The following is a 24,910-nucleotide window of genomic DNA, read 5'->3' as shown; positions in this document are numbered from 1 at the left end:
GCCTACTTGTGCTCTCTCTCTGTCAAATAAATAAATAAAATCTTTTTAAAAACTTCACAAAGTAAATTCAAAGCCTGAGTATATTCTACCACTTCACTCCGTCCTCTCAGGGATCCTTGGATATCCTAGGAGACTCACAGTGAAGAGGTACTTATCCTAGGTCCCCTATCTACACTGAAATACACTGAAAAATTCTGACCTGGTAAGGACAGCTATAAATCCTCACGCATCACATAACTCAGAGGTAGTTGGTCCCAAGAATCATATACAAAATTCAGCACTAAGGCTTCTTCATTTTTCATTCACTTACAAACTAGGTAATAGCATGCCCAAAATTCAAATAGAATTGAGGATAAGACCATAGTCATCATTCCACATAGTCTTGACTCAAATATGCCAGAGCAATTTATTTTGGGAATGTAAACTGTAATTTTTTTAGTAGGGTTCAATAAAAGAAGCTGTAGAAAACATGTCTCAGGAAAAAAAAAAAAAAAAAAGGCTCAGTAATTTGGGCCTAGAATGGAATTGTACAGCTAACAATGATTCTGTGAAATATTTTATGTAACAGAACCCATGCTCTTTACCTGATAAGAGTTACAGTGAACTTCAGGCTTCATTCTAAACCAAACCCTTAAATGTGCATAAAAGGCAGAGAATGAAGTCAAAATGAAAATATTGTATTTCAGTTTGTATTTTTAATTTATGAAAACTTGTTGAAAGGAGATCACACACACACACACACACACACACCCAACACATTCCCAGCAAGCTGGACTTTCATGCTCCTCTCATCACTACTGTACATTTGGCCTGTTTTAACGAACAAGCCAGAACCAGGCCACCATAAACTCTCAGAGGAAAGCCCCTGGATCTGCCATGCGTAGAAGGCAGAACTGCACCACCGAGGCTCCATGCCCTTGGTGTCCATGGATGTTGCACGATTTTGCCCCATAAAAGGAAAAAAAGCTAAATCCTGCTCGTTTTTTTTTTTTTTAATTTTTTTTTAAAGATTTTTATTTATTTATTTGACAGCGAGAGACACAGTGAGAGAGGGAACACAAGCAGGGGGAGTGGGAGAGGGAGAAGCAGGCTTCCCGCCAAGCAGGGAGCCCGATGTGGGGCTCGATCCCAGGATCATGACCGGAGCCGAAGGCAGACGCTTAACGACTGAGCCACCCAGGCGCCCCCCTGCTCATGTTTTTATTGAATAAATTGTTGAGAATCAGAAAATCTGTTCTGTGTTGTCTGAAACTTCTGAACTAAGGGACCTTGACGAGAATATTCTTTGCATTAAATGGCAATGTGTGATTTTACAGCCTATAATAAATACACACTCATCAAGAAAACCGGGTGAAAAGGGAAGAAATTATGAATTGGGAATTGAGAAATACACTAAATATGGTGGAAAATGTCAAGAGACAGAAGCAATATGAAGGGTAAAATCCTAGTACCAAGAAAGCAGTATAAGGTTTCAGTAAAATTCTGGTAACATTCTATTGTGTTTCTGTGGTGTACAAAGTCTACCAGGATGAAAAGCTGACCAGGTTATAATGCTTTCCACATCAAAATTCAAATATATCTATATGGGAAATGTTCCATAATGTCAAGTCTGGTGATATAATAGGTCAGTAAGCAAACAAACTTTACAAAAACTCCTTGACAGTAATATTTGCAGAAAAATATTTTAGCCCAATTGATATTTACTCTGCGTAGGGCTAGAAAAAAGAAAAAGCTTACAACTTCTTATATTCTTCTGAACTTAGAAACATATCTATTATGAGAAGGGTTACTATATCAAATTCATGCCATGTTATTTGCATTATTAGTGAAAATATTTACAAATAGGATACCAACATCAAACTTTGTAATATTATCCTTTTAAAATTCAAATTTTTTTTTTCTTAAAGATTTTATTTATTTGACAGAGAGAGACACAGTGAGAGAGGGAACACAAGCAGGGGGAGTGGGAGAGGGAGAAGCAGGCTTCCCGCTGAGCAGGGAGCCTGATGCGGGGCTCCATCCCAGGACCCTGAGATCATGACCTGAGCTGAAGGCAGACGCTTAACAACTGAGCCACCCAGGTGCCCCTTAAAATTCAAATTTATTATGGCTTTAAGGAAATACGTGACAAGGCATCCAAGTTCTTTCTAAACTACAACAATTTTTTTTTTTTTTTTTTTTAAAGATTTTATTTATTTATTTGACAGAGAGAGAGATAGCGAGAGCAGGAACGCAAGCAGGGGGAGTGGGAGAGGGAGAAGCAGGCTTCCCGCAGAGCAGGGAGCCCGATGTGGGACTCGATCCCAGGACCCTGGGATCATGACCTGAGCCGAAGGCAGACACTTAACGACTGAGCCACCCAGGCGCCCTAAACTACAACAATTTTTTAAAATTGTTCTTTTCAAAGAATGTTGTAAACACTTTAGTTTTCAATATAAAAAGATAATTGAGATGCACGATTCATGACTTTATGTATTCTTGCAGAATGAAGAGGGAATGATGTTCAATCAAACTCCCAAACCCAAATATCTGGGTAACCAAGTCAAATGCTTTAAAGCTGGCATGTGTGTGTCTGTCTCTGTGTATCTGTGTATATTTATTATAAATTTTAACTACTACAGGAGCACCCCAAATTCATCTGAAAGCTCCCTGTCTAAACTCTTCAAATTCAACAGTTCCATCATTTCTTCCTCATTATAAAACCAGAAGATTTAAACACACCAGAAGTGCAGAACTAGTATGACCATTTCTCTCATTAGAAGAGATTGGTCCAGATTGGCTAGATCTAAAACTAATGGTTAAGTGGAGTCTGGCTTCCTCCCAAACCAGCTACAATGAATTCCTATGATCACTGTTTTGGACAGACAGGCCCTGAGGGGTTCGCTCTGGAAAACAGAAACATGAGGTCATTTCCAAACCCACTGCATCAGGAAAGACTTTAGAAAGTCCTCTTGAAGACACACATAGCTTTACGCTTCATGCAGCTCAAAGATGGCTCTAGTCTACCATAGCTCTAAATCAAAAGAAAATTAGAAAAGGAGTCTCCAGGAAACATTTTAAGACCCTACCCAAGGTTGGATTTTAATCTTTGACCAAAAAAAAGTCGAACATTTATTTCTCATTCCTTATTCTGTGAAAAGGCTTCTGAAGACCAACTTTAGCTTCTGTCCAACCTAGGTCCTCAATGCTTGGCACATTGAGAAGGTATAATTATTTCAGAAGGTATAATTATTTCAATTCTGTTCCTGAGGAACCAGTGGGGTTTGTTTTCCTCTGGATGTGCTGTTTCCCCAGAATGTGTAATATTTCCTTTGACCTTCACAACAGTCCTCTGAGATGGGATAGACAAACCCTCTCCATTTTACTGATGAGTTTATTGGCAGGTGATCTGCCAAGTGGCTTGGTATAAGCAAAGCTATAATGCCAGAACCAAATGCTCAAGTCCAGAACTCCATATTTTTTACGAAAAGCATCAAAAAGAGGTGTGACTACTAATTGACTAATGAATCTATTTGAACATATGGATGACATAATCCACACATGGGTAATTCCCCTTCGAGCTTGGCCACAACACCCATCTAGACCAAAATTGAGAGTTCACTTGCAAATGATGGCTACAAATTTGCCCTTCATATGTTTTCGACACCAAACACCTAATTGGCCCTCGCTAAGAAACTACTTTCCTGCTGGGCAAGAGAAAAGAACTTAAAAATCCACAGCTGCCATGAGAATGACTTAAAAGGGAAAGCTGATAGAATCATATAAGCCCAGGGGAAAAAAAGGAATTTCCAAGGAAGTTATAAGGAAATGTATAGAATACTTGTGTTATCTTTAAGATTTTAAACATCAGAAATGAAACCAGCCATATCATTCATGTTTTCCTATGAACAAATGTAAATAACTATTTTATAAATGTAAATGACTATACTATTTAAACAAGAAGCTTGTGATTAAAGAGATTTATACTTATATTATGCTTAGTTCCTCTTTGTGATTATTGCTTTAAATCTAGCAAAAGAGATTCATCATTCTCCACTTTCACCTGGGGTTTAAAAGTAACTTTTAAAGGCTCAGGGGTGGGGATCTCTCCTCCTTCTATGGGAGGATACACCGCCCTGGCCTCCTCGTGGTCTGTTTCACTGAGCTCATCAGTGTAGAGCTCACTGATGGGGCCCAGAGACTTGCTCCTGGCAATGATGTCCACACCCATCTCCCTGACCTCCTCTGCATCTTCGGCCATAGTTTGGTCTTTAGCTTTCCGAAGGCTACGCATCTTAAAAGCTTCCCTTGAGGGAGCTGCATTAGAAATGGATTTCTTAAACCTTTCCCCTGACTGTTTCAGCCTCTCTCCCGACTGCCTTAACCTTTCTCCCGACTGCCTTAGCCTTTCTCTCCTCTCTGGGGTCACTATTCTTGTTCTAATTCTGTTCACTTTCTTGTCAAGATTCTGCCGTGTCTTCTGCATGTTTTCTTTGGAAAATGCCTTTTTGATATTATCAATGCGCTCCCTGCCTGACTTTCTAAGCCTGGCAGATCTGCTTTCTTCGACATAATATTCTTCATCTGAAGACAGATCTATTGGAGGGTCAAAGACATCATCATCGGTCTCTTGATTCTCAGTTAGGCTTCTGTCTTTAACAACAGACAGGGATGTCGGACACCGAGTCTCCTCCTGAAGGAGAGAAAAAGAAAGCACGTTAGATACCAGTTCTTTTACCTTCTGGCCATGCCTTTTCCATCTCCTCCATGGGCTGTGCACCCTCTGTCTGCTCCTTAACTGTTGGTTTTTCTCAGGGTTTCTCTCTCCTTGTCTCTCGTTGCTTCATTTCCCAAGCTCAACTGGAGCAACCTGATCCACTCCTCTGCTTTCAGATCCAGTGCTAACCAAACACCAATTTTTATCTTCACCTCTCCCCTTCTCCTAAGATGAAGACACAATTCTAAATGACAAACAGATGTTACCTCGATGTAACAGAGACACCTCAAACTTAACATGTCAAACTTAACATGTCCAGGAGTGCCTGGGTGCCTCGGCTGGTTAAGTGTCCGACTCTTGGTTTCAGCTCAGGTCTTTTTTTTTTTTTTTAAAGATGTTATTTATTTATTTGAGAGAGCAAGTGAGAGAGAGCTAGACAGCACAAGCAGGGGGAGGGGCAGGGGGAGAGGGAGAAGCACGGGGCTCGATCCCAAGACCCCGGGATCATGACCTGAGCTGAAGGCAGATGCTTAACCGACTGAGCCACTCAGGCACCCCTCAGCTCAGATCTTGATCTCAGGGTCATGAGCTCAAGCCCTGCTTTGGGCTCCATGCTGGACATGGAGCCTACTTAAAAATAAATTAATTAAATAAAAATAAAAATAAACAAATGAAATTAAAAAAAAAGGTCCAAAAATTAAGGTCCACACAGCATCCTCTCCATAGCTGCTTCTTTTCCTGGGCCTCTCAGCACCAAGCCCCCTCTAGGTGTCACCCAAATAGAAATCTCAGAATTTTCAACCCAAGTATTTCCTCTCCTTCTCATCCCATATCCAACAGGTCACCAAGCACCATCGATAACACTGCTTAATAACTCCTGCCCCTCCTCCTTCTTTCTTGCCTCTACCAAGGTCTTAATTCAGGTCTCTGTCATCTCAAGCCTGAACTTTTGCAATAATTTGTCTAACTCCAAAGCATCACCTAAGTACTCCACCCCCAAAATACTAGAACTCATGCAGCAATTCAGTAATGTGGCAGGATACAAAATCAATGCACAGAAATCGGTTGCTTTCCTATACACTAACAATGTAACTGTAGAAGGAGAAATTAGGGAATCGATTCCATTTACAACAGCACCAAAAACCTTAAGATACCTTGGAATAAACCTAACCAAAGAGGTAAAGGATCTATACTCTAAAAACTACAGAACATTTATGAAGAAAATTGAAGAAGACACAAAAAGATGGAAAAACATTCCATGCTCATGGATCGGAAGAATAAACATTGTTAAAATGTCTATGCTACCCAGAGCAATCTATACCTTCAATGCCATCCCGATCAAAATACCAATGGCATTTTTCAAAGTGCTGGAACAAACAATCCTAAAATTTGTATGGAATCAGAAAAGACCCAAATCACCAAGGAAATGTTGAAAAAGAAAACCAAAGCTGGGGTCATCACGTTGCCTGATTTCAAGCTATATTACAAAGCTGTGATCACCAAGACAGCATGGTACTGGCACAAAAACAGGGATATAGACCAATGGAACAGAATAGAGAACCCAGAAACGGACCCTCAACTCTGGTTAACTAATCTTCAACAAAGCAGGAAAGAATAACCAATGGAAAAAGGACAGTCTCTTCAATAAATGGTGCTGAGAAAACTGGACAGCCACATGCAGAAGAATGAAACTTGACCATTCTCTAACACCATTCACAAAGATAAACTCAAAATGGATGAAAGACCTCAATGTGAGACAGAAATCCATCAAAATCCTAGAGGAGAACATAGGCAGTAACCTCTTTGACATCGGCCACAGCAACTTCTTTCAAGATACATCTCCAAAGGCTAGTGAAACAAAAGCAAAAATGAAATTTTGGGACTTCCTCAAGATAAAAAGCTTCTGCATAGCAAAGGAAACAGTCAACAAAACAAAGATGCAACCCACAGAATGGGAGAAGATATTTGCAAATGACATTACAGATAAAGGGCTGGTATCCAAGATCTATAAACAGCTTCTCAAACTCAACACCCAAAAAACAAATAATCAAGTCAAAAAATGGGCAGACATGAACAGACACTTCTCCAAAGAAGACATGCGATGGCTAACAGACACATGAAAAAATGTTCATCATCATTAGCCATCAGGGAAATTCAAATCAAAACCTGGAAAAAATTTCTAAAGCATAGCTCTGTTCACATCCTTTCTCTACTTTAAAACTTTTGGGAACTCATCAATACTCACAGGAGAGAGTCAGTTCTTTAATATGATTAGAAGGCTCTTCAGTTTGAGCTAAACCTACTTTCCAGTCCAGCAACACACAACCACTCTCTGCTCCTCAAACACAGTGTTTTCATCTCTCCATGTCTTTGTATATTTTTTACTACCTTTTTTTTTTTTTTTGCTTCTTTTAATGCCTTTCACCCCTTTCAGCTCTGTCAACAAAATCTTCAAGAATCAATTCAAATGTCCCCAACTTCCCCCCAAGAAGCTAATTCTTTCTCCAATTTACACCAGAATGACATGTACACACCTCTACTTACAATACTAAATCACTGTTTGAATTGAATTGGAAATCTACTCATTTATATACTGAGGCCTTCACTAAATAATAGGTTTGATGAAAGCAGAGATGTGTCCTATGTTTTACACCCAGTATCTATCAGAGAGCCTTGTACATAGTAGTTATACTCAATAAATGAATGTTCAATCAAATAGGGTACACACATTCGTTCAACAGTTTCTAAGCACCTACCATGCACCAGTCAATGTTCTAGGAACTGAGAACCTCCTGAGAAGAAAAGAGTAAAAGAGCTTATATTCTTGAAGAGAGAGAAATAAACAAGTTAAATATATAGTCTGTTGAATGGTGGTAAATGCTAAGGTGAAATATAAAGTAGGGAAGGGGAATATGCAGTGACTAAGGAAGATGCTTAGAAAGTCCTCACCAATAAGATGACATCCTAGCCTAGACCAGAAGGTAATGCATATATTTGGGAGGAAAACCAAAATGGGCAAGAAAGGCGGCGGTACGGCGGAAGCAGAGAGATCAAGGGGCAAGAAGAGGAGGAAAGAGGATTAGAGAGGTAGTGGGAGGGCCAGCTCATGTAGGGTTCTATATCCAATAATAAGAATCATGGCTGTTATTCTGAGTTTGATAGAAAGCCCTTTTATTTTTTTTAAGGATTTTATTTGTTTGAGAGAGAGGGCGCGCGCTCGCGCACCTGGGTGGGGGAGGGGCAGAGAGAGAAGCAGACTCCCCTCAGAGCAGGGAGCCCAATGTGGGGCTTGATCCCAGGACCCTGGGATCATGACCCGAACAGAAGGCAGACACTTAACCGACTGAGCCACCCGGACGCCCCTGCTTCCACATTTTTATAATGAAAATTCTTTTCACTAAACTGGCGCCCCTAATAGGAAGCCCTTTTAAAAGTTTTGAGAATAGTGACATGATTTGACCCATGCTGTAAAAGGATCGCTCTGGTGAAAACAGGCCCTAGAGGGTGAGATAAGAAGCAAGGAGAGTGCTTGGAGACCCCTGAGGTAAGTCAGATGAGAGATGCATGAGGATGCTGGCAGAGACCATGATGAGAAGCAGTCTGATTCCAGATCTCCTGGGATGGTAGGCGCTAACAGGACTTACTGCTAGATTTGTATGTGGAGTATCAGAGTCAAGGACGATTTTCAAGTACATGGCCTGAGCAGCAGAAGGATGGATTTCCCATTAACTGACATGGGGAAGAAAGCATGACAAAGAGACTGGAGGGTAAGGCTGGGATCCGAGATGTCAAGTAGGCAGCTGGGTATACAAGCCTGGAATTCAGGAAAGAGGTCTGGACTAGAGATATAACTTTAGGAATCATTAATGTCAAGAACTAAAAATCATGAAACCAGATGAAGGAGACTCCTAAGAGATTGAGTGAATGGGTCAACACTCAATGTTATCCAAACTTCTTGGGGCCAAGGTAAATTTCAGAATTCAGAATATTCAGATTTGGGGAAAAAATATATTACACTACATTCCCAGTCAGACCTTGGGAAGAAACAATTCTGTGAAATAATTATGAATATTCACTCTAAGGTGGGATAAACAGTATAAACAGCCTTGTGCTATTTCTGGTCAGTTTTGTCACCAAATGGGTTCAGGTCAACCCTAGGTCTTGCTACCCAGTATGTTATGGAAACTTTTTTAGAAATTTTTGGATTTTGGGGTTTAGACAGATAAATGGATTTTGAACCTGTAGATAAAAAGGAATAGATGAGAAAGAACTAAAAAGGAGAAATATCGGCCAGCGAAGCAGAAGGAAATCCAAGAGAGCAGCACCCCCAAAGCCAAGGAAAAAGAAGGTTCAAGAAGAGAGGGAGAGACCAACTATGTCAGATGTGTCAAAGGATAAGGATGAGAATTTGATTTGGGAACAAGGCAGACACTGGAGACCTTGCAAACCAGCCCAGAAACACAGCTGCTAAAGAAACCCAAATATTTAGGGATTATTTCTAAAACTAAAGAGGCAAAACTTTAAGGATCATGAGATTTTTTTAAGGGAACCCATGAGTTAAAATATCTAAAAGAAACTATGCTCCTATTTGAGATCCAGATTAAATCTGTTCAGTCAAAAAAATTAGTATGTAAGAAATAGGTTTATTCCAGGGGCGCCTGGGTGGCTCAGTTGTTAAGCGTCTGCCTTCGGCTCAGGTAATGATCCCAGGTTCCTGGGATCGAGCCCCGCATCAGGCTCCCTGCTTTGCGGGAAGCCTGTTTCTCCCTCTCCCACGCCCCCTGCTTGTGTTCCCTCTCTGGCTGTCTTTCTCTCTGTCAAATAAATAAAACCTTTAAAAAAAAAAAAGAAATAGGTTTATTCCAAAACCCTAACAGTCAAGAAGGTCCTTGGAACCTTAATTTCTTTGGATACTTGCTTAAAATTAAATTCTTTGGCTACAGGATTGGAGAGTCTAGCAGCTTAAAAAAGAAGAAAAGGCAGGTGGGCATCTCATAACTCTCTGATGAATCAGTGAGAGGCAGCAAAATTATTCCTCTCCTTTCCTGACACCTGCTACATGGAGTAGCTTCAGCAACACCAAGTGGGTTGGTATGGCCTGAGAAGGTATAATTAGAATAGGAAGGAGCCAAAGAATAATTACTGCTTAGTAGGGGGGAAACCCTCACAATCTCGCTATGAAGGAATAAGACATAGTTTAACTCAGGAATCATATACCCTTTTTTTTCAATTGCACGAATTATACAAAATCACACTTAAAAACAAAACAGAGGTAGTCAGAGAAAGTACTTGTTACATGAATCTCTTTGTTGCAATTCCTACTGAGTCAGAGATACCATGAGTTAATGATGAATATACTGTAATAATAATTGAAGATTATGGGGTTGAGTTACAGTTGATTTTCAAATAATTATTATATATCTTTTTTAAAGATTTTACTTATTTATTTCAGAGAGAGAGCAAAGGTTGTGAGGAAGGGAGTAGGAGAAGCAGACTCCCCGCTGAGCAGGGAGCCCAACCCGGGGCTCAATCCCAAGACCCTGAGTTCATGACCTGAGCCAAAGGCAGACACTTAACCAACTGAGCCACCCAGGCGCCCCTTATTATATATCTTTTTATGTAAAAGTCCAGGTAAAACAATTTTTGTAACAAAGCGAGTACTATGGTCAGAGTAAAGTGGCTCTTATTGAGTATCAAAGTAACCTAGCTAGGGGACTTTTGAACATAGAGAAGTCCAAGGCTTATCATTAGGGAATGGCCAAATATCTCATTTGGTAACTGCAGGCATGTGGTTTGTAAGCAAAATTGCTAGAAGAGATGGTATGACGGCTGGCTCTCATGAGAAGGTCATTAAGGTGAAAGTATGTTCAAAGAGAAATCATAATTGTATGAAAAAGAGAAGATAATTTTTTTAATGCCAATGTCCAGGATTAGGTGAAAGTTCCTGTGGGAGATAAAATGCCAATAAAGACTACCCCCAAAAATGTATCCAGGGAAAACTTTTTGAGGAAAAATCCAAGTGGAAATGAAAGTATACTACAGCTGAATTACTCCGGCTTCAAGTTAGTTTTAGTAGGACAGGTGATCTCAGGGTAACCACTTATACAGATTAACTATGAGAATGAAGTATAAGAATGAATTTTAACTAAATATAACCATGCGCATACTGTATAGTGTTCTAACAGCTAATGAATCAAATCCATTGTTATTTGCCTTCATCTTTTCTCTACAAGCTCCACCGTTATAAAAGACAGCAGCTGCTTATGAACAAACTGCTGCTTCCTCTGAACAACCTAATTTCATAGAACCTTCACAGTATTGTATCCTACAAAGAACAAGATCTGACTTAAATTAGCGCCTCTCAGTAGCTTTTTCATACTATCTTCTACTTGTTCAACTCATTATAGAAACTCAGAAAAAAAATAGCAAGTTTCAGGGAATAAATGGGTGAATATAGAAAACAATCTTAACTGTAAAAAAAACAAAAATTATGTCTACAGACAAGAGTTGATTAGAACTTTTCAGAAACTTCTTTCCTCTAGCCTTTGTAGATCTTGATTGGTACCTGGTCCACTCTTTGCACAAAGGTTCTCAGGAGAAATGCTAGATACCAAGAATGTTTCCTGGCATGCCCCATGCAAGTGAAGGGTGCAACATAACCCATTCCTGCTAATGCCCCTGGAAGGTGAACTGAAGAATGGATCCTACATTCTCTAGTACCAAATCTAGGTCCCCATTATATACACTAACCCTGGGACTGGCCTCTTTTTCTTAAATAAAACAGGTTTTTAAAAACAGATCCCAAATACTACTCTGCCATCCCAGTGTAACTTTATCAGTCAACAGAGTACAATGGAGACTTAAAGAGTAGACAATGCTGTGGAGAATTATGGCCCACATCCCTCGTGTCTTATAAATATCTGCCTACATAATCCAACTGTATTCCTATTTCATTTTGTTTTTACTCTTCGAAGGTTTTTTCCTATGCATAGGGGTATCCATCCATTTTAAAAATACACTGTGATAATGTGTGTGTGTGTGTGTGTGTGTGTGTATACGGTGAATATCCCTGCACACATTCCTGATTGTATGCTTAGAAAAATTCTTTGACATGAAATTTTGGGGCCATTTGTGAAGGTTTGTGAAGGTTCTTAATAACATACTACCAAAACTTCCCTCCAGAAATGTTGTGCCAGTTAATACTCCCACCAGAATATGAAAGTGCTTTTTCTTTTTAACCCTTAAACTCTGAGTATATGTTTTAATAACTGAAAATACTTAAATAGGCAAAAATGGAATTCTGATCTTTTGTCTTTTATGAACAGTCTGATAATGACCTTCCTGTTTTTCTACCACAGGGGGAAGAGTTCAACTTTTCCCTTTTGATTTGTAAGAGTCTTAAAATATATTACAGATACCATGCATTTTGCCATGGATGTGTTCCTATTTCAAAAAATATGAATGCCAAACGCAGAGTAATATAGGAATGTAGCGCAATGCACACTGCCACACTAAAACAGCTATATTAACTAAGCAGAGTCAAAAGACTTTGTAATCATCAGAAGCAATTACTTCTATGACTCCAACATTTGTAAAACTATAACAACTATAAAAACACCTGCCTGATTATTCGTTAAGAAACAGTTTTTCTGTAACCTACATATTACCACATGCAAAAAATCCAACAGACAAATAATATTCCGAAGAGTTTACATTTTACTGTTTAGAGCTTTTCAGGCTCTCCATGATAAAGGGGAAAACTACATTGTGGGACTACGGGTCCTCGGTTTCTTTTTTTATACAACGAAGAGGTGTTTTAAACCAGAGGCTTCTTAGATCTCTTCTAGAACTAATATTCTCAGTCTCCAAAAGGGCACCATGCTAAGATGGCTAATATGCTGAAAGAGCCGTACCAATATTAAGTTTCAAAGGCAAGAAATAGCCTCAGCTATGATCCACAGTTCCTATTACACAAAATAGTTCAGAAACTCCACATACTGATAGGATAGCACATTAGTCAACACAGAAATGGCTTTATCCTGGGATTCTTGCTGATAAAGAACTCCACTCCATGAATATATACAATAGTTAGGATGTGATGCTGGAAAACTTCTCATACGACTGGTTGGCAATTCAAGGATGTTAAGATTTTGCAGTAATCAGACCAAACGCAGGTGGCAAGCTTACCTGGAATATGACCACACGAAATTTGTTTTTCTTCATTATTTCCTCTTGCTTGGATTCAACTTTTTTCACGTGAATTTGCTGCCTCTCTACCCGGGCCTTCACGTCTTTAATGTGAGCACTGATTTTTCGTGTTTTCTCAAACAACTTGTTAATGACGTAGACTGTATTGCTGTGTGACTGTGAGAGCTTCAACAGGTCAATCTGGACGGACTTTATGGCATTTCCCATTTCCCTGTGTCTCTCCTCTAGTCTCTTCTGGCTTGCCTGCACGCTGTCCACGATGGTGGCTACTTTGTCCAGCACGGTCACAATGGTGAGAGCAGCGTCTTGGTCTTCATCTTCTGTAACGCTCGACAGGCGATTCTGGTGGATTTTATCAGCATTTGAAGCTGACCCATTATGTTCCATTTTAGTTATTTCTCAGTGAAAGATGTCCCGCCACAATCAGTTCTGGCGCTAAGAGTAAAAAGTTAGCTTGGTAACAGGCAACAGGGTTGTTTAAAGGGTTGGAAACCCCACCCCTGGAGACTGCTCAAGTATTTATAACTACAAATACCCACACATGACTGTTCTGCAACATGAACCCTTGTAGAGCACTGGGTACTGTTCCAAACATGCTTGGCGACTGACTAATGGACTCAAATAAGTCTGTGTGGAGAGAAGAGGAAAGGTTTAAAAAAAAAAAAAAAAGTTCCCCGAAGCCGCCATGTTACTAACATTAAGCCTAGAAGCCAAATGACCAGAAAAGCAAATGCTGCATGTTGGGCAAAGCTTCTGTCTTTAGATAATTTCAAGCAGTATTTGCAAAAGCAAAGGGGAATTTTGAACTGAAATCTTTTCCTACTTACTTCACGTATTAAATGTACTGATTTATCAATAGGAAAGAACGTGGTAAATAAACACACCAAAACAGAGGCCATATAGTGAAAACATTATATTATAACATGCTTTTCCAAACCAAATATTAAAATTAATATTTAATTTTGAACATATTCTTAAATTCTACATGCATATATCTAAACTACAAGTTAAACAGCTGAATACATTCTACTCACACTTCAGATCTTTAAACACCAACAACCTATTAATACAGCTATTACTACAGGACAAATTTGGATAGAGGTCTTAGATAATTTTTAAGCTCACCTTAAGAGCACCAATCATTAACAATCATTTTTGCATTTTATTCACAAACACGGATACACTTTGTTTATTTATGTTAAAACAAATATTTTCTTAAAAACGAATGTGTATTAAGGTAGTTTAACTGATAGAGAAGGCTTTATTCCAATCTGTTTGTTAAACAGACTATTTTCACAATATCTAAAAATCTACTTTCCAGTGATCTGTTCCATCTTTGCTACCAGATACTTTTCCGAATTATCAGAATTATTTTTTCAAAGAGAGGAATAATCAAATTCCAATCCATACAACTTACAAATATTTTACATCTAACACACACAACTTTACAGTTCATGCGATAGGCAGTGTCTAAAAAATCAGTTACTAAATCTCAAAAACATTTAAATGTCTATTTAAACACAGTGTCTTCTAGATTTTTTTATCTTTTTTTTTTGTAAGAAAAGTAATCTGTAAACATCTTTACCTTTAGTTCATGCTTGGTCATTTGTTGTGGTCATTGTGGAAGAAGTGGGTATGACTTTATAACCATTTGTGAAGTGGTCCATCTTTGCAAAAATATTACATTCCATGGGTAAAGAACAAGTCTTAGAATTACCATGTGGTATAAATTTGTGAAATCAATTTCTGTATTTAAAAACATAAAACAAAGACTACTAAGCAGTCCAAAACTGTTGTAGCTGAATATTCTAAATACGAGCCAACAGTACTACACTAAAAATGTCCAAAAATAAGGCCTCTGAAATAAATATTTCCATTCTTTAAAAAAAGACATAATAAATGTACATCACATGGTTAGTGTACATATAAAAGTCATCAGTTTAAACCATTCTGGATGACGTATCTGAAGTAAAATGACCTAGGTTTTGCTTCTGTCGCCGTCCTCTGTTGTTTTTAGGGCATTTTCTGTTGAGTTAAAAAAAAATAATAATAAAGAAAAGAAAAAGGTCATTTTGTTTAAGAGATTTCAAATGTTTCCAAAGTAATACACGTTTCACACACAAAGCCATATTAGGAAAGAGGATGCTGTTTGATGCAAGACAAGCTGAGGACCAACATGTCAGACTGCTGTCTTCCCTACACAGCTGGGAGGTGAGAGGGTTAGGTACGGGATGCAGGTGTGAGCACAAGCAAAGCTCACTCCTGGGTCTCTATTGCTGCATATGCCTCCCTGAGAGGAATCCCGCTCTTCTTCTGACCTGGCAACTCCCTAGCCACAGTGACTGATAACACATAAACCTCGAACAGTAGAAAGGATCCTGGCCTATGTGCTTTTCCTGAGCATTAGGACACCCCCAAAATGACAAGAACAGCTTGGATGAAGGAGTAATTAGGAAGAAGTGTGCATGCACAGGAATGAATACGTAGGAAATGCTTAGTGATTTTAGACAATGACTCAAAAGAAGTTGTTCCACAGCCTGCTTGAGCAAACCACAGAACCCGATAAAGAACTGTCACGCCGGGGATAAGGGATAGTCCTTGACTCTGCTCTCATTTTACCGTACCTGTTTCTCCATGGTGGTATAAATCTCATTGTGTTGTACCCGCTCTTGTGTCTGCCCACTAGAATGCAAACACACGAGTGCTGTGGTATGCAACGTGGAACAAAGGCACTGGGATCAATTCTGGTAATTTTGAGCTCGGGCTCTGCTAAAAACTAGCTGTGCAACACCCTTTTCCCATATATGAAATATTAAAAATTGAACCAACCTCTAAGATCCCTGCCAGCAAGGAATTTATAATCTAATGGAAAGAAAGTCTTGCAACAAGGAGTGCTCCTAAAGTTCCATGTTTTTAATTCAGTTTCAAAAAGCACTGCTTTGCTTGACTTAAAAAGCTTTGATGGTAACACTTTCATTTCATATACTGTATTTCATAAATTTTATCTCACTAATTCTCACTAAAAACATTCTGAGGGAGACAGTGATAGAATCATCTCCATTTCATGGTTGAGAGGCCAAGCAAACCTCTTTAACCGTCACCAACCCACCATGACGTTGGAAGAGTTCCAACTCCCTGGAGCCATGGTTTTGTCATCTATTAAAAAAAGGGGTTGGCTGGGGTAATGCTTGAGGTCCCTGCTATTCTATCATTCTAAGAGTGTAAAAATATGAAAGAAGATTCCAAGCATAAAAGAAGAAAGTTTTACTCATGCAGTTTTGATACATGAGTCAGTGGGAACATCCTTTTAAAGGGAGATTCCTCACATGGGACAGCCACCATGGGATAAGTGAACAGCTGTCCCATAATGGACTATGTGGGAGAGGCACTCCTTAAAAATTCAGTGGAGCTAAGTCCAAGTACATAATTATAATATTCTAAATTCATGAAGCAAAACATTTGAGGGGAGAAACCACCACAATAAGAAGACAGGCTGCCAGGAGAAATGTAGGATAAATTCAACGAGATGGCCCTTCAGTCATGGAGACGGTGGGCAGTGAAGACAGTGTAACATGGCTGCAAAAACACTGTGATGTTCAAAGTGTCTGTAAAGGTAGCGAATGGATCTGGGATATCAGCTAGAAGGCACGGACTTGAAAACTATCTGTCAGGTAATTTTAACTTAGTAGAATTAGAATTTAGAAGATTATAGCACACTGAGAACAGAAGCAAAGAGCAGGATAAAAGGCTGCATTAGGATTTGTAAAAGGGCTTAACTATCTCCCTGATCTTAAGTAAGGTACTTCCCCCATCCAGGCCCTCAAGTTTCCTTACTTCTCTAGAACAGAAGGGGTTGACTCAAAGTTGCTTCCTGCTGACTCAACCATCCTTTGATCTTCTTAAAGATGACACTATCACCGGGCCTCAAAAGCTTCCCTCATCTTTACCTTATTTCTTTCTCTCACCCTCCATATAATTCATTACTCCACTCCAGCTTTCCTCGAATAATGTCCTATATGGTTCCCCTGACCTCCAGTGAAATTTTGCAGATGACACTCAGATCAATGCTCTGAAAAAAATGATTCATACCAAGTCGTCCCCCTGACTGTTCAAAAATCAAGTCTGAACTTTGCTCCCACGCAATGGTCATACCTGGCAAATATATTTCCTGAGATGACTCAACATGGACCCTCCTCTTGAAGGTTCAGTGGAAAGAGGAATGCTCTGGAAATAAGGCAGCACTGAATCCAAATCCAGGCACTTCCACTTACTAGTTGGATGACCACAGGCAAATTACTTAACTTCTAAGCCTATATTAAACGGCCACAGGCAGCCCTGCTGTTATATGGGTTTCTTCTATTTGCCCTTTCTGCTGTCATTATTTTTTAATCATTACATCCCTATTTTAATCTACTGCCCAATTTTTTTAAAAAGATTTTATTTATTTATTTGACAGAGAGAGACACAGCAGAGAGAGGGAACACAAGCAGGGGGAGTGGGAAAGGGAGAAGCAGGCTCCCCGCGGAGCAGGGAGCCCAATGCGGGGCTCGATCCCAGGACCCTGGGACCGTGACCTGAGCCGAATGCAGACGCTTAATGACTGAGCCACCCAGGTGCCCCATCTACTGCCCAATTTTATACTCAATAGTCTTGCCTAAGGGCAGATCATCTGTCCTGTGGAATAAAGTCCACTGAGAGGGCGCCTGGGTGGCTCAGTTTGTTGGGTGTTTGCCTTCAGCTCAGGTCATGATCTCAGGGTCCTGGGATCAAGCCCCATGTCAGGCTCCCTGCTCAGCAGGGAGCCTGCTTCTCCCTCTCCTCCCTGCTCCTGTTCTCTCTCACTATCTCCATCTCTCTCTCTCTCAAATAGGTAAATTAAATCTTAAAAAAAAAAAAGCTACCAATTTAAAATTAAATAAATAAAGTCCACTGACTTCAGCACCTAAATTTTATGAAAAGTACCTGTTACTCAGAGAACATTTTTTTTTTATAATTTCTAGATTTATCATTTCAGCTCCAGATGGCTGAGAGTACTGAAGGTCTGGCTTCTATCCAGATCTTGGATAGAAGAGTCATAAATCCATTATGGCCTGCCAATATCTGTACTTGATATGCTCCGATCCTCTGCCCAGAATAATGCAGAAAAGTGCAGAGATGTTGTTGATGGGACTTCTGAACCAAATCTTAAAGGAGGTATGAAGAGCCATGCAAGAAAAAGGACATGACACTGGGAAGCAGAAAGACAATATGAACTGGATTTAGTTTGACTTTTCTTGGGCCCAGAATTGGAATTATACATTTCCACTCAGTTTGGAAAACACCCATTTTATGCCCACTGTAATCCAAGTATGTCTTTTAATTTGGAGTTTAGTTATGATAAACGCCAATTGTTTCAGTTATGATGGAGAATTTTAGAGATGACTTATGATTGTATTCCAGAAAACGAAGTAATGTTAAGACAACGATATAATAAGAAAAGCAGTTTTCTTTAATCTCTGGTTTCTTCCTTTCTTACTATATTTACTATGGATAAACTTGGGGCATAAAACACCTTCCAGTTCCTCAGAGCTTTAAAAATCTCGGCATGGTCCTTCTGCTATTACCATCATCATCCCCGAGTGCAGTTCTAAGATCCCTAAATTCCTTTATGCTACTGAATATTCTCATGCTCCCTCTGCATGCAGCCCAGCTACACTGTAACCCTGAGAATGAGTTCTTGCCCATATTCTAAAGAAGCAAGATAAGGAGAGGTCAGACCCACATAGAAACCTTAGGCAACTGATCCTAGGACTTTTTTCCTAATAGACTAGAGGACTTGAAGCACCTATCATTTTGAGTGTGCTTCAAGGTTCTACCCACCTCTAATTTAAGTTTGGTATTTCTTAGGTCATTACCTACCTTGTTATGCACATGACAATCGCTACTATAATGGCAATCTGTACAGCTCCAATAATTGCTGCAATAAGAACATGAGTGAGCTTTTGCCTACTTGGCACAACATAAAGAATACTGAAGTCCGTCTTTTCACAATGCTGCCCAGTATAGCCAGATTCACATCTGAAGGGGGGGGGGGGGGAGAAAGATTCCTATGAGAATTACAAATTTCAATAATTCTAGGTTTTAAAATTAAAAACATAAGACAGAATGATAAATTTATACTGAAAAACCATTGCCATTTACGTATTTCCTTAAACTCTATTCAATACGTCTATTTCACATAGTGCTTCTTTTATCTATCATTATAGGACATTAATTTTTAAGTTGCTGAATGGTCTTTATTACCTTTATTTTAAAAATAGGTACATACTAGTACATTCAGTGGCTAGAATATAGCTAACATCTATTCCCTCACTCTAAGACATGTCAGTTATTTTCCATTTTCCACAATTATGAATGAGGTAGGGCAAACATTTGTTGAGTGTGCACATTTCTATATTTAGTGTTATTGCTTAGGCTAGGTACTTGGAAATGGGATGACTGAATAAATAGGTATAAACATTTACAGTTCTCTGAACATAGCACCAAATTATATTCAACACACTTTCAGTATACATAAATATAATCATTTAAGATGTGGGGGGGGAGGGAGAAAAATAAGTTATTAATGACAGAAACAGAGCCAAGCAGCCAAGTAGGTGCTAATCTTAGAAATTATCTGAATTCCAAGTAAAAGTAAATAAAAAGGCAACAACATCAGCTCATAATAATAATTTGACAGGGGGAAACATTTAAGATATTTAACAGAAATTTCACATGTTTTAGCTGACAGAAGTGTAATGTATAAATTAGCCAGTCTTCAGTAAGAGCTGATTAATAAAACCTCTGAAGTGTAAGGATACCGTAGTTATTAACATCCCACATTTCATTTCAAAAAAAGATTTTTTAATAGAGCACACATAAAGAAACCCGGGAGTAGGGAAATAGGAAGCCAGGGGTGATGTGAGTCCACTAATCTCATCCCTGAGATTCCTATACACCTGCCAGAAAGTTTCACATTGAGCTCTAAGTTTACTAGCAGACCAAAAAAAAAAAAAAAAAGTAGTAAGGTAGATTTATAGATCATGGAATGGAATTGAGAGCCCAGCAATATACCCATATATCTATGGTCAACTGATTTTTAACAAGGGTGCTAAGACTATTCAATGAGAAAAAATAATCTCTTCAACAAAAACTACTGGGACAACTGGACATCCACATGTGAAAGAATGAAGCTGGACCTTTTCTTCACAACATACACAAAAAATAATTCAAAATGCATCACAGTTCTAAATATAAGAGCTACAACTATAAAACTCTTAGGAAAACAAAAAAAGAAATAAATCCTCATGATCTGGATTGGGCAATGTTTTCTTAGATATGATACCAAAAGCACAAGCAACAACAAAAAAGTTAAACTGGATTAAATCAAAATTAAAATCTTTGTTTAAGGACGCTATCAAGAAAGTGAACAGATAACCAAAAGAACAGGAGAACATTTTTGCAAATTATTTATCTGATTAGAGACTTGTATCTAGAATACATTAAAAAACTATTACAAACTCATTAACAAAAAGAAAAAAAATTACAAAATGGGCAAAAAATCTGAATAGACATTTTTCCAAACAAGATATACAAATGGCAAATAAGCCCATGAAAAGATAGCAACATCATTAGCCACCATGGAAATGCAAATCAAAACCACAATAAGATACCACTCCATACCCACTAGAATGGCCAGAAGCAGAAAGTCAGATAATATCTGTTGGAAAAGATACTGTAGGGAATGAAAAATGGCCAAGCCACGTTGGAAAACAGTCTGGCAGTCCTCAAAAGTTAAACCCAGAGTTACCATTTGGCCCAGCAATTCCATTCCTGGACACTTACCTAACTGAAAGCAACACAAGTCCACACAAAAACTTGCAAACAATTATTCAGGGCAGCATTATTCATTAATAGCCAAAAAGTGGAAACAATCCAAATATTCAATTGGTAAGCAGATTATAAAATGCGGTATTATAAGGAACAAAGTACTGACACACACTACAACATGGATAAACCTTGAAAACATGATACTCAGTGAAAGAAGCCAGATACAGAAGACCACATTCTACAAGTCCACTTAAATGAAATGTCCAGAACAGGCAGATCGATAGAGACAAAACAGATTAGTGATTGTCTAAGACTAAGGGGGATAGGGAGATTTGGGAGTAATAGCTAAAGGACACAGTTTCTTCTGGGGGTGATGAAATGTTCTAAAATTGATTGTGGGGATTGCAAAACTGAAAAAAACACTAAATACTAAAAACCACTGGTTTAAAAAAAAGAAGAAGAAGAAGAAGAGGGGCGCCTGGGTGGCTCAGTCAGTTAGGCATCTATCTGCCCTCAGTTCACGTCATGACGCTGAGATCCTGGGATGGAGCTCCGAGTCAGCTTCCCTACTCAGAAGGGAATCTGCTTCTCCCTCTCCCTCCGCCCCTCCCCCTGCTAGAGCACACACTCTCTCTCTCATATAAATAAATAAAACCTTAAAAAAAAGAATGAAAAAGAATAAATGAAAAAAAGTGGTAAAATCATTAACATAAAATACAATCCCCACAAAATAAAATCAAACCAGTTGTTCAAAAGAACCACAGTGACTATCATAATTAGATTGAAGGGGATTTTATCTCATTGGTCCTGATTTAAAGAGGGCACTTTCTGATACAGAGAACATCAACCTCAACAATATAGCTGTAATAAATTCAACAATATAATGAAATCTTATAGGATTTTTTAAAATAATGCCTGTTGTGGTAGGCTAATGGTGAAAAGTCAAAACTCAATAAAATAAAAACAGTTCCATGGGGAGCTATAACAGTGTCCTAGATATGCAGCTCTCTGACAGTTTAGCTTAATCCAAAGATTACAATCAGAATATCAAAAAGAATGTATAGGCCATATATTATTCAGGCAATCCTCTTTGGATATTATATTCTGCACCTGACTTTTGGGTTATACTCTCCAAATATCTGAAGTAATAACTTCTAGGGTGTTACTACTTCTTCTGTTATTGATTAAAGGCAGATCCAGGCATTTGGTCCTCTACACCCTCTACTCTTTCATCCCACACGCCGTCCATAATAATCTCATCCACCACCATGGCCTCATGTGCTGATTCATCCACTCATCTATTTACTGAGCATCTGACATGTGCCAAGTACTGTAGTGGATATTTGGGATACATCAGTGAGCAAAACAAATGAAGATCCCTGATCCGGTTAACCTCTAATTAGGGGAGGGAGGGTCAATAAACATGATAAGTAAATTAAATGGTATTCTTAGAGGCTGATATGTACTACACAAAGAGAGAGAAGAGAGTCCGTTAAGGGAAATGATGAGTGTCAGTTATAGGCCAGGAAGGGAGGGTTGCAATTTTAAACAAGATGGTCAGGGTAGTCTTTGTTAAGAAGGTGATGTGTGTGTGGAGACGTGAAGGAGGTGAGGGAACCTGCCATGTGGACAACAGGAAGGAGAACACAACGGAGAAAGGAAGAGTCCGTGCAAAGACCTTGAGGAGGGGGCATGAGACATGGCATGTCCAAGAATAGCAAGTGTGGCTGGCGTGCAGTGGGCAAGTTGAAGGGAAGCAGGGGACCAAGACAGAGAGGTGAAGGGGCCAAATTATATAGGGCTTCTGCACTCAGTGACATGGAGGAGCCACTGAGAAGGTTTTAGCAGAGACATGACATGAACGGACTTTCATTTGAAAAGTCTCCGCCCAGCTGCTATGTTGAATATGAACTGTAGGATACAATCGAGGAGGCTGTTCCAATAATGCCAGAGAGAAAAAATGGTGACCTGGACTAGGAATAGCAGTGGCAATCGTGAGAAGAACTCAAATTCTGGATATATTCTGAAATAGAGATAATAGGATTTCTCAAATGACTGGATATGGAGTATGAGAGAGAGAAGTCAAAGATGTATCAGAAGTGTTTCATCTGAGCAAAGGAAAAGGTGGAGTTGGCATCAACAGAGATGAAGAAGGTTGCAGGTAGAGCAGGTTTAGGGGAGGGAAGGCAGATCAAATCATCAGCTTAGGTCCTATTGAAACTGAGGAGTCAAGACATCCACGCAAAAATGTCAAAGAGGGAGAGTCTATGAGTCTATGAGTCTCAAGTTGAGGAGAGAGGTCTGGGATTTATGCAAATTAGGAGTCATCAGCATATGTCATGGCAAGCCTTGAGGCTGGGTGGCATCACGAAGGAAGAGGACCAGGACTAGACCCCAGTGCATTCCACCATGGAGAGGTCAGGGAGCAAAGGGGAACTAACCAAGAAGATGCAAGGGAATGGCCAGTGAGGCAGCAGAAAACAGAGAGAGAATGCAATACCTAGATCCAAGTGAAGAAATGCTTATCACACAGGAGGGAGCAATCAACCATATCAAATGCTACTGGTTGTTGAAAAGCTTATTCGGGTGGATTCAAGAGAGATGGGAAGTGAGGAGCTGGAAACAGAGCACAGGCAATTCTTTTGAGTTCTACAAAGAAAAGAAATGGGATGGTCGCTGGTAGGACAGTGAGGGTTTTTTCCCAAGATAGAAGAAATGAAAATATAAATATATTTTTAATTATATATACATATAAGAATATAAATACAAATATATATAAATTATATATATATATATATATATATATATAAAAGAATATATGAAACACAGAAAAGGGGGGGAGTATTTCTGGGAGGTGAGAGTAAAAAGTCTGTGGGAGTTCTCTTCATATTGCTTCAGTGTTCTCAGTGAACTTGGAAACAAGATGATCAGCTAAGGATGAGGGGGTACTGACAATCTGAAGAGAAGGGTGACAGTAGAAAGCTGGCATCTAGAACAGAAGAATGAATGGACTGCAGTTCACAAGTTCAACTTGGCAGCTGGTAGGCCCCACTTTGAGTATAAACATCAGGGAGATGCGTTAACCTGGTGGTGTGCTTTTCAACAGCCATGTTCAGCCGGATGGGTAGGCCGTATAGCTGTATACGTATACAGCAGGTCGGAAGGCATGAATCAGGATTATAGTTTTGTCAAGTGAGTATGATAAAAAAGCAAGAGAGGAACTACCATGACTAACCATGGAGTTTAAGCTGAATAAGGAGGGGATGAAGACATGCAAGGGGCAAGGGACGGGGAAAAGGTGATAAAATTGATAAACTGGAGGCCTAGAGGCATGGAAGCAAGGCTGGGTAGGAGCTACAAGGGATATGCTAGGGTAGAATGATTCCCAAACGCAGGCCTCCAACCTGCATCTGTCTCATGAATTCTCAAACCAATACATATCCAGCAGCCTACTAGACTTCCATAAGTGGATCCCCCACAGGTACCTGAGACCAAGCATATTACGCTGAACATCATTTACCCCCAAAGCTCCTCCCTCTTCCCATTCCCTTTCTCCACTAAATTCTGCCTTAGCCAGAAACCCAGGAGATGCTCTTGACTCTTCCTTCCCATGACCCACCACCAGCTCCCACATACCCAACTGGTCACCAAAACCTAGGGGTTGAATCACCCCATCTTCTCTCTGCAATTCTTCTGCCAATCTCATTGCCACTATAACTCCTTTACTTAGTTCAGGTTCTCACTCCTTACTAACATTCAGTCTCCTGATCCATTTTCCACAAAACCACCAGAGTGGCTTTCAGATCTGATCACAACTTTCTTAACTTAAATCCTTAAGTGGCTTCTCACTGCCTTTAAAATAAAGGGCAAGCTCCTGGGCTGGAAAAATCTTCCTGTGTAAGACCTGCCCCTCTTCTCATGATGTCGATTGCCCTCTTCAGGTTCAAGTTCCTTGTCTGAAATCCCAAATCATCTCCTGTATATCTATCTATGTATGGCAGCATTTTTCATATTATATTTTAACTGCTTTATTATTAGTCTCTTCTACCAAATGGTAGTTTTTTTTTGGAAGTCAAGATCCCTGGATTCCTGTCATATTTGAATTTGAGACCCAAGGGCCAGGAAGAATTTGATACAAAGTAAGTAATAAATAAACAA

The 24,910-nt window shown here is 39.3% G+C and overlaps 2 protein-coding genes across 5 annotated transcripts in view; both read right to left on the bottom strand.

The window, feature by feature from the left end:
- Positions 1–2,382: 2,382 nt before the first annotated feature.
- On the bottom strand, positions 2,383–14,628 carry CAVIN4 (caveolae associated protein 4). Its single transcript, XM_036074124.2, has 3 exons — positions 14,490–14,628; positions 12,884–13,339; positions 2,383–4,672 (listed from the first exon to the last, which is right to left on the bottom strand). The coding sequence occupies exons 2-3, from the start codon at positions 13,289–13,291 to the stop codon at positions 3,995–3,997; spliced, it is 1,086 nt and encodes a 361-aa protein (XP_035930017.2). The 5' UTR covers positions 13,292–13,339; positions 14,490–14,628; the 3' UTR covers positions 2,383–3,994.
- Positions 13,803–24,910, bottom strand: part of TMEFF1 (transmembrane protein with EGF like and two follistatin like domains 1) — an 87,200-nt gene continuing 76,092 nt past the window's right edge. For 3 of the 4 annotated variants that reach the window (XM_036074119.2, XM_036074122.2, XM_036074123.2), the window contains exons 9-10: positions 18,803–18,961; positions 13,803–14,929 (exon numbers count right to left, since the gene is read on the bottom strand). In XM_036074119.2, coding sequence (XP_035930012.1) covers positions 14,845–14,929; positions 18,803–18,961 — 244 coding nt within the window. In that variant the 3' untranslated portion in view covers positions 13,803–14,844. Of the gene's footprint in view, positions 14,930–15,504; positions 15,587–18,802; positions 18,962–24,910 lie in introns of those variants that run through there. The other variant, XM_078061522.1, reaches the window with a different exon arrangement.

The sequence above is a fragment of the Halichoerus grypus genome, chromosome 14, assembly GCF_964656455.1.
Source record: "Halichoerus grypus chromosome 14, mHalGry1.hap1.1, whole genome shotgun sequence".
NCBI lineage: Eukaryota > Metazoa > Chordata > Mammalia > Carnivora > Phocidae > Halichoerus > Halichoerus grypus.
Note: the sequence above shows the minus strand (reverse complement) of the source record. Positions and strands in the feature narration are given on the sequence as shown.

Excerpts from the sequence above, each read along its gene's own strand:
- CAVIN4 (XM_036074124.2), bottom strand. The coding sequence starts at position 13,291 with ATGGAACATAATGGGTCAGCTTCAAATGCTGATAAAATCCACCAGAAT. Across the intron at positions 4,673-12,883 it reads TTCGTGTGGTCATATTCCAG|GAGGAGACTCGGTGTCCGAC; the intron begins GTAAGCTTGCCA and ends TCTCTCCTTCAG.